The sequence below is a fragment of the Orussus abietinus genome, unplaced genomic scaffold (genome assembly GCF_000612105.2).
Source record: "Orussus abietinus isolate OABI.00-Male unplaced genomic scaffold, Oabi_2.0 scaffold1245, whole genome shotgun sequence".
Taxonomy (NCBI): domain Eukaryota; kingdom Metazoa; phylum Arthropoda; class Insecta; order Hymenoptera; family Orussidae; genus Orussus; species Orussus abietinus.
This window is the reverse complement of record NW_019395386.1, coordinates 242-8099: the sequence shown is the minus strand read 5'-3', so window position 1 is coordinate 8099 and position 7858 is coordinate 242. Positions and strand designations below refer to the sequence as shown.

The window sequence follows — 7858 nt, the reverse complement described above, 5'->3', positions numbered from 1 at the left end:
CGGGCATCCATAGGCGCCCGCGCGGAAAAAATTGTTTGCCCCCGCCCTTTTTCCTCCTCTCCCACGCATCTCCTACCATGCTATCCTAACCTGCCTTGTTCGAATATATAACAGCTGCAGTACGAGTATCATCCAGCCTGCCCATCGATCATTTCGGAATATTCCGATAATGGACTGACTCGATTCACCCATATACCGCTGTTAACCATCCGAGATTAGCATTCATATTTTCTTCCATTTAAATCTTCTCATTTTATAACGATTAACAATTGGTTAGGGTGGGTTAGGAATAGGTTACAACGGGTTAGGATGGGTTACCAGTAAGTTAGCATAGATTAAAACAGGTTACCACGGGTTAGGATGAATTACCTGTCCATTCAGGTACAGGATGTTGAAACCAAAAGGGATCAACGGAGGACGTCATTTTAAAACGAAACTTCCTTTTCCATTTTCTCCTATGCCGCGTAGTTTCCGAGTTACGCGCCTCCAAAGAACCGACCAATCAGAGCGCAGCATTCTTATTTCCGCTGTACCTCCGGAACCACGGATCGTAGAAAAGAACGGTAACCTGGCGACTTTCGCCCAACATTTTCTGTTACCAATCGATACCTTTTATTCGCGCTTCGTTGCTCCGTCCTGTCTGAGGCTAGCAATATAGTCGCAAAGCTCAGCAACAGATGTCACCTTGATTATACTGCCCTCGATCGAGAACTGAGCTTGACATCATTCACGCTTTCTTTCCTACCTGTTCCTTGCGGCAAAGGCGCAATGGATACTCCATTGAGTGGTCGATTTTTCTCGGTCTACTCCAACAGCCTGGTATTTCTCCGATTTTAAAGGAAAGTATGAAAAGCTTGTAATACTTGCCTTTGAGATACTGCGGTTCTTCCGGTTTGGCGGTCCAGAAGAACGTTTCGCGAAGGTTCTGCATTTTCGCCGCGGCCACGTGTTTCCAACTTGTGACAATTTATACGATTTTGTTAAAAGGCCAAAGTAATATTTGGCTGGAAATGCTTTTTTAATGAAGCCGCCGAATTTTTTGGTTTCCTTGGTTTTTCAAGACAAATCTGAGGTTAACGGATGCACACGTCTTTATACCTTTCTTATTCGGAAGGTTCTAAAATTGTCATTGAATCCATTGACTCTTTGTTAAAAGTATGGAATATTAAGCCATAATGACAGAGTTTGTAGACGGATGGATTCTTGGCCACACTTTGGGGGAAGGTGCTTATGGAGAGTAAGTTTTATGTTTTTCGTTCATTGTTGAAAGAGCATTATTATTGATCATTAAACGCCTTCCTTCATATTTCCGTTATTCGTATCATCTACTGCACCGTCGTTGGAATATATCGCATTGTTATATTGATATAATTAAATAACGTTCTTGGCGATAGATTGTCTAAATGTAATAATTCCTTTCGTCGTACTATCGTTCTTTTTATATGGTTGACTGCTGATTTCGAAACAATTTGGTTGCAGAGTTAAGCTTGTTATAAACAAAACTACCCGTGAAGCTGTTGCTATGAAAATGATAGATTTAGTTAAGCATCCAGACGCTCGGCTAAGCGTCCGTAAAGAGACCGTAATACATAGGATGTTGTCGAATCCTAATATTATTCAATACTTTGGGCAACGTAGCGAGCTTACCATGGAATACATATTTTTGGAGTATGCATCGGGTGGAGAACTATTTGATCGAATCGGTAAGACGTGTCATCTTTGATCCGAACGACGATGAAAAGAAAATAGTTTAATCTATGCGGATAAAATACTTCTTATTATATAAATGTTTATTATTTCATGACAGAACCTGATGTAGGAATGCCTACCTGGGAAGCACAAAAGTATTTCAAACAATTAATATCTGCCGTTGAATACCTTCATGGCAGAGGTGTAGCGCATAGGGATCTTAAGCCAGAGAACTTACTTTTAGATGAGAATGATAATTTAAAAGTAACAGATTTTGGACTGGCAACGATATATAGGTTACAGGGCAAAGAGCGTTGTTTGGATAAAAGATGTGGAACATTGCCATACGTAGCTCCTGAAGTTCTTACAAGGCCGTATCATGCCGAACCAGCTGATATATGGTCTTGTGGCATCGTACTCGTAGCATTGTTAGCTGGAGGTAACGATTTCCATGACCCACGTTAAACTGCCTAATTAATTACACGTTTCGTCTTTTTAATCGTTCACTCCTTTGGGAACAAAATTGTGTGGCTTCTACTTTCTCATAAACTAAAAATACTCTACGTATCGGTACACCAGTTGTATCGCAAACGATATTTTATTACAATTATTCAAATGGTACGAGTGACGATGGATTATGGTTCGTTATTGATAGCAGTAAAACCTGTTGATCTATTAAAGTGTTTAAATTTTGTTTTAACGTTATGCATACATATTTGTCGGCAACGTAATTGTTGGCTCTTAATGATAAAATTCTAATCTAATGTAACTTACATCCTTTAGTTTCTAACTGGTCCGTATCTAAAATATAGAGCTGCCTTGGGATCAGTCCTCGGCAGAGTGTCCAGAGTATGTTGCATGGAGAGAAGGAAAGTACGCATCTTTAACGCCATGGAAGAAATTGAAAGACTCCTCCTTGGCACTGATTGGAAGGATTTTGGTCCACTTACCGTCATCTAGGTACACGATAACGGATATTAAGCAACACCCTTGGTTCCTCAAAAAGCTGCAGAAAGGTACGGAACCTTTTTCCTCGTTCTTTATGGATAGTTACGAAATGTAAGATGTACCGGTTCTACAGAAATATTATTTTATATCAGTCTACTAAATCATATAACGAATAACGTCAACACGGCACATTTAATGTTTGCGTAGTCAGGTACTGAGTGACTCTGAGTCAAAGTTAAATACTCAAAGGAACTCGGTACCCAATTATGCATACATTGATAACAACAAAGTGCAGATGCTTAAAGCTTCCGGCGTAAGTAACTTACACGATTTAATGTCTTTTTTTTATACTTCGTACTTTCCAGCTTCATGGGCTTTTAATTCCAGTAGCAGACCTTTATGATTTAGACACTGAATACATCATGGGAAGATTCGAAAGCTCTTGCCTTTTCTTTGGTAATACAGCTCTATGATTTCAATTAAGGATCATAAAGCTAGATTACCAAAGCAAAGAACACTGGCTCAAACATCCAAATGGGACTGCAAGAATAGAGTACCAGGCTTCGCTATAAAAGAGAATTCTAATTTTACTGCTGTCCTGTCTTTGGTTATCTAGCTGTATGACTCGTTTTACTTCATAAAGCTAGATTACCGAAGTGAGGACGACAGTTTTCATCCCCTACCGACGATCTTGTCTATTGTAGTATTATTTATACTTATCTTAAGAAGAAATATCATCTTACTGATTTTTAATGTGTGACTGCGTTTAGTTCATAATTGGTTTAGAGAAATTTAATTTATGAACAACTCACATGGAGTATTTTGTCAAGATCAAAGCATATGACATTGGAAAAAGATGAAAATTTAACGAGCTGAATCTTTTGTTATTCCTTGACAAGATAATTTTCTAACTTTCAGTGGACGGCCTAGCAGGACGTGATCAAATCGATGGATTCGATTTGAAGAGAATGCATTATGACCACCAAGATTTGAAGAGATTGTGTCTATCGCAACCTGAGTTGCCTGGAATGGAAAATATTAATTATCAACGGATCAATTTTGTAGAGCGACCAGCCTTTTGTTTTTCGCAACCTGCTCATATGGAAGATCTTTTACTTTCTTCGCAATTGCATGCTACGCAACATACTCAATCGACTCAGGTATTTCTTCCTCTTCTCCAACATACATCGAAACTTATTCTGATGGACTTAAAACAGTTTTGTGCCAAAAGAAAAAAAGAAAAATCTTGTCCACTATTATTCACCGTGCTAATTCAGTATTGCTTTATTTACCTTTTTTATTTTTTTTTCAGAATAATTTCCAAAAATTAGTTCGTCGAATGACTAGATTCTTTGTGAAAACCGAATGTGAGATGACATTGAAGAAACTAATAAATTGCTTGAAACGTCAAAGCTACGCTTATAAAATCAACGACTTTGGTATTGTGAGTATTTAACAAGTATTTCTTCATACGACGTAACATTTATCGATACTGACACGATCAATTTATTTTGTTCTTAGATTACCGTATCAACCGTAGATCGTAGGAAAATGCCATTGGTATTTAAAGTTAACATCGTTGAAATGGACGGAAAGATATTGGTTGATTTTAGACTATCCAAGGGATGTGGTTTAGAGTTTAAAAGACGATTTGTAAAAATCAAGAGTAACCTCGATGATATTGTTTTAAAGGGACCTGTTATGTGACGTATCGGTATTCCGATTAGATTTGTAATTTGTTATATTGCTACAATTTGTAATTATTCCTTAACAAATATACATTTTATGTATCCTGAACGTTGGGGTGTTTGTTGTAAATAGTTGTATTGCTGTAAGGAATTGACAGGTATGTTATAAATATTATATCAAACAGGTTTACCTTATAAAATAAAGGAATTTATATATTTTTTTAATAGGACTGTACTGTGATGCTGTCTGAATGGATTATTTAAAGTCCACTCAAAATTCAAAATCGCGTTTATTCTTAATATTTCGTTCGTCACTGAACAGAACATTACCACTTCGGTGAACGCTAATTTTATACATAGGACCATTGTACCGTTACAAATTTCTTTGATTGGAATTATAAGGATTCCCTGAAACTTGCCTCCGTCATAACATAGGAATACGTATTTTTACTGAACTGATATTTTTATAATTTATTCTATTAGTAATACGCAATGTCTATAACTTATACTTCTATTCGTACAATCTGATACCTAAATCAAGTGAAAAAAAACCTTGCAACTATTATTAATTATATGCGTGTTCACTTCAAATAATCAAAGTATCTATTCAAAGCAACCATTTACAGTCGTTCTAGGCGAATAAAATGAATCTCTAGTTAGCGCTTATGATCTAGTGATTCTTTCAAATTCATTGTAAAAATAACTGAGTATCGGTAACATATACATGAAACTTAAATTAGTGCACTCTTGACATAGAAATTGCAAGTAATTATGTATACCGGAATTTCTCGATTTGTTTTCTGAAACAAATCATGCAAAGAGAATATTGCATTTTTACAAGCAAATGTATTAACTTTAAAGTATTTTTAAGCACTTTAATTTCTATACGATAAATTTGCACGCGATCAACTATCTTGCTTCCTTTTCTATTTTTGTTTTTATACACATGCTAAATCAAGACACGGAGTCTGTTAAGTTTTACAATTAATTTTGTTCCCCCTTTACAATATATTGAGCGTTTTTGGTCCTTCACTTCTTGAATCTACCGTAAACACCCAAATGTGACACTAAATATCGTTACACTAACAGTGTGGGAAGTGGTTTCTTCCCAGGCCATGCTTCCTTAGCATATTTTTTCTTTTTTGGTTCCATTGCATGTGTTTCCGGGGGACCCGATATATCTGGTGTGTGTGTCACTTCCGTTTGCATTTGATTAGGTGTCATTTCAACCTCTGGAGCAGGATTGGGAAGCGCTATTCCAAGACGAGAGGTCAATGAAGTCAGTGCTGCAGAGAAAGGATTATTTGAAAGCGTAGATGGTGTAAATTGTTCCGGTGGTAAATCATGATAAAGGTGCGGTGTCGTTGAGGTAGGTTGCAAATGTTTCAGAGGATTATGAGAATCTTCCGACAAAGATATCAAGCCACCCTCCATTCGCATTCTCTGAAATATTAATCATACATGTAATATAACTGTAACACGAGTTATTTAAATATTTCATTTGAAAACAACACAAAGTCAGGTAAATTTTTCTGATCTAAGAACTAAATTAAATGTCATTTGCCCAACCATAATCTGTACCTTGCTAGGAACTACAGTTGTTTGTACAAGATTGCGGAATCTACCAACCGATGGATCAACATCTTCAGGATTAATGACTTCTTCGTCGTCATTGAACGTTATACCTTTTTTTTTCCTTTTTCTCGATGGTTTGTGTACATCGTCATCTGTTATACCAAGCATAGAGATACGTCTATTATGTGCCGTGTTGAATTCGGTTAGATTCTGAAAATGGTTCATTATTTATAATTCCACTGGGCTTTATATAATAACTTCTTGTAATATTGTCTTTTCTGAGCACCAGAATATTATGCTTACATCAAGTTCTGTTTCAGTTTCGGGTAAACCTAATAGACCACCTGCTTCGTTATCTTCCGATGATTTTTCGAGCTCTTCGATGATTGCCCTTGTCCCACTTTGTGGTCTTTCCCGAATTATGTAGTATCGAGTAGATGCTCCAAAGTGAAACGTACTGTCAATCGGTAATTGCGTTGGCTTGTGGGCTTCGAGACGCATATTTCCGATGAAGGTTCCATGTGCTGTAAGTGGATTTATGTAAGTGGTCGTAACTTTTCCATAAAGTATTACTAACGTGTTTATCATTATAACTACCGATAATTTTGAAGATAGTTCAATTACAATTTCATATATGGTACGTTATACTTACTGCTGCCCAAATCAACTAAAAATGCTCGATTTAAATGCTTATGATAAACAAGTGCTGCGTGAACTCGTGAGCACGATGCATGATCTATACAGAAATCATTCAGCTGTTGATTACGGCCAAATAAGTAGCATTTTTTCTCATCTACCATCAATTTCTGAAATAATAATTGAGTCATCATTAAAAGCAAGTAAAATATATGTACTAATTTTGAAAATAGCACCCCAATCTTAAGTTTGATGTGCTTTACAAAAAATTAAACCGTTTAACACGTTGAATGACAAAACAAATGACGAGTGTACTATCGCAAGGCGGTTGCCGGTGCCGGTCACCGGTGACCCCCATGGCAGTCATCGTGTTAATAAAGGTGTCCGAACCATGACTTACTTGAATTAACTTATCTCCTTTTAAAACATCCAGGTGTAGACCAACTGGAGGCTTGCCAGCCCTGAAAACATCATTACCAATTTCAGAACTTTGCAATGAGAACAATTGTAATTTGTTTATTTCTTCTGTTAATACCACAATAAAATGACGATAAAGTTAGTGTGTAAAAACCGTAAGAAACCCAGTATTGCATACCAATTAGGCACTTCGTAATGATTTGCCATTACAATTGATATTTTACATTGTCCAAGTGAGTCGAATACATCAACCTAAACTCTTCTTAAATGGAGTGCAAAGTACAGACCGAAGTAGGTTAAAAGTAATACTCCAACCAGTTTAATGTTTACTTTGAAACACAAAACAAACATGGAAATTTACTGCGCGATGGCTAGCATAGAGAACAACGAAAATGTAAGGTTATTTTTAGCCGTCAGACACGGAAATCTTTTGATCGGCAACCATTTTAATGATTTTGATGTGGGAGCAGTTCATTTTATGTGAACACGGACCAAGTATCTCTCATGAGTGAAGCACATCCATTTTTTTCATAGTCCTCGGACGACGCTAGTACTTTTGCAAAACCGGAATGAAGCAGTCACGCGTCGTATCCGACAGAATGTTCGGACTGGAGCGTCCATCGCAAAACGTAGAATAATGTATTTGTAAAATTTCAGTAAAAATTAGTAGTAGGAATGCATACAAGGTCGAGGGCCTCCAATGAATAAATCGATAAACACTTTTATTTATATTTCACAGCCTATATTTCATTTCGGCGAATTGAGAAACGGTCAAAAATTGGTGGCCTAGTTGTTGCAATAGCACGCCTGTTTTTCCTCGCGGCGCAGTAACAAAGGGCATGTCCATGCTAAATGTGGAACAATTTCGGTGCATTGCTGCTAGGTGTCAGGTAACAATCACAAAA

General features: G+C 36.9%; 2 protein-coding genes across 2 annotated transcripts; one reads left to right on the top strand and one right to left on the bottom strand.

Annotated features, from left to right (window-relative positions):
- The first annotated feature begins 757 nt into the window (after positions 1-757).
- Positions 758-4550, top strand: LOC105704223 (serine/threonine-protein kinase grp). The gene is made up of 7 exons (XM_012433273.1): positions 758-1237; positions 1480-1703; positions 1808-2128; positions 2502-2705; positions 3556-3797; positions 3950-4081; positions 4159-4550. The coding sequence occupies exons 1-7, from the start codon at positions 1176-1178 to the stop codon at positions 4342-4344; spliced, it is 1371 nt and encodes a 456-aa protein (XP_012288696.1). The 5' UTR covers positions 758-1175; the 3' UTR covers positions 4345-4550.
- A 48-nt stretch (positions 4551-4598) lies between these two features.
- On the bottom strand, positions 4599-7460 carry LOC105704224 (nuclear inhibitor of protein phosphatase 1). The gene is made up of 6 exons (XM_012433274.2): positions 7132-7460; positions 6937-6997; positions 6553-6706; positions 6204-6424; positions 5907-6110; positions 4599-5768 (listed from the first exon to the last, which is right to left on the bottom strand). The coding sequence occupies exons 1-6, from the start codon at positions 7158-7160 to the stop codon at positions 5403-5405; spliced, it is 1035 nt and encodes a 344-aa protein (XP_012288697.1). The 5' UTR covers positions 7161-7460; the 3' UTR covers positions 4599-5402.
- Positions 7461-7858: the final 398 nt, after the last annotated feature.

Excerpts from the sequence above, each read along its gene's own strand:
- LOC105704223 (XM_012433273.1), top strand. The coding sequence starts at position 1,176 with ATGACAGAGTTTGTAGACGGATGGATTCTTGGCCACACTTTGGGGGAA. Across the intron at positions 1,704-1,807 it reads AGAACTATTTGATCGAATCG|AACCTGATGTAGGAATGCCT; the intron begins GTAAGACGTGTC and ends ATTTCATGACAG. Across the intron at positions 2,129-2,501 it reads CGTAGCATTGTTAGCTGGAG|AGCTGCCTTGGGATCAGTCC; the intron begins GTAACGATTTCC and ends TCTAAAATATAG.
- LOC105704224 (XM_012433274.2), bottom strand. The coding sequence starts at position 7,160 with ATGGCAAATCATTACGAAGTGCCTAATTG. Across the intron at positions 6,425-6,552 it reads TTTAGTTGATTTGGGCAGCA|CACATGGAACCTTCATCGGA; the intron begins GTAAGTATAACG and ends ATCCACTTACAG. Across the intron at positions 6,111-6,203 it reads AAACTGAAACAGAACTTGAT|AATCTAACCGAATTCAACAC; the intron begins GTAAGCATAATA and ends AACCATTTTCAG.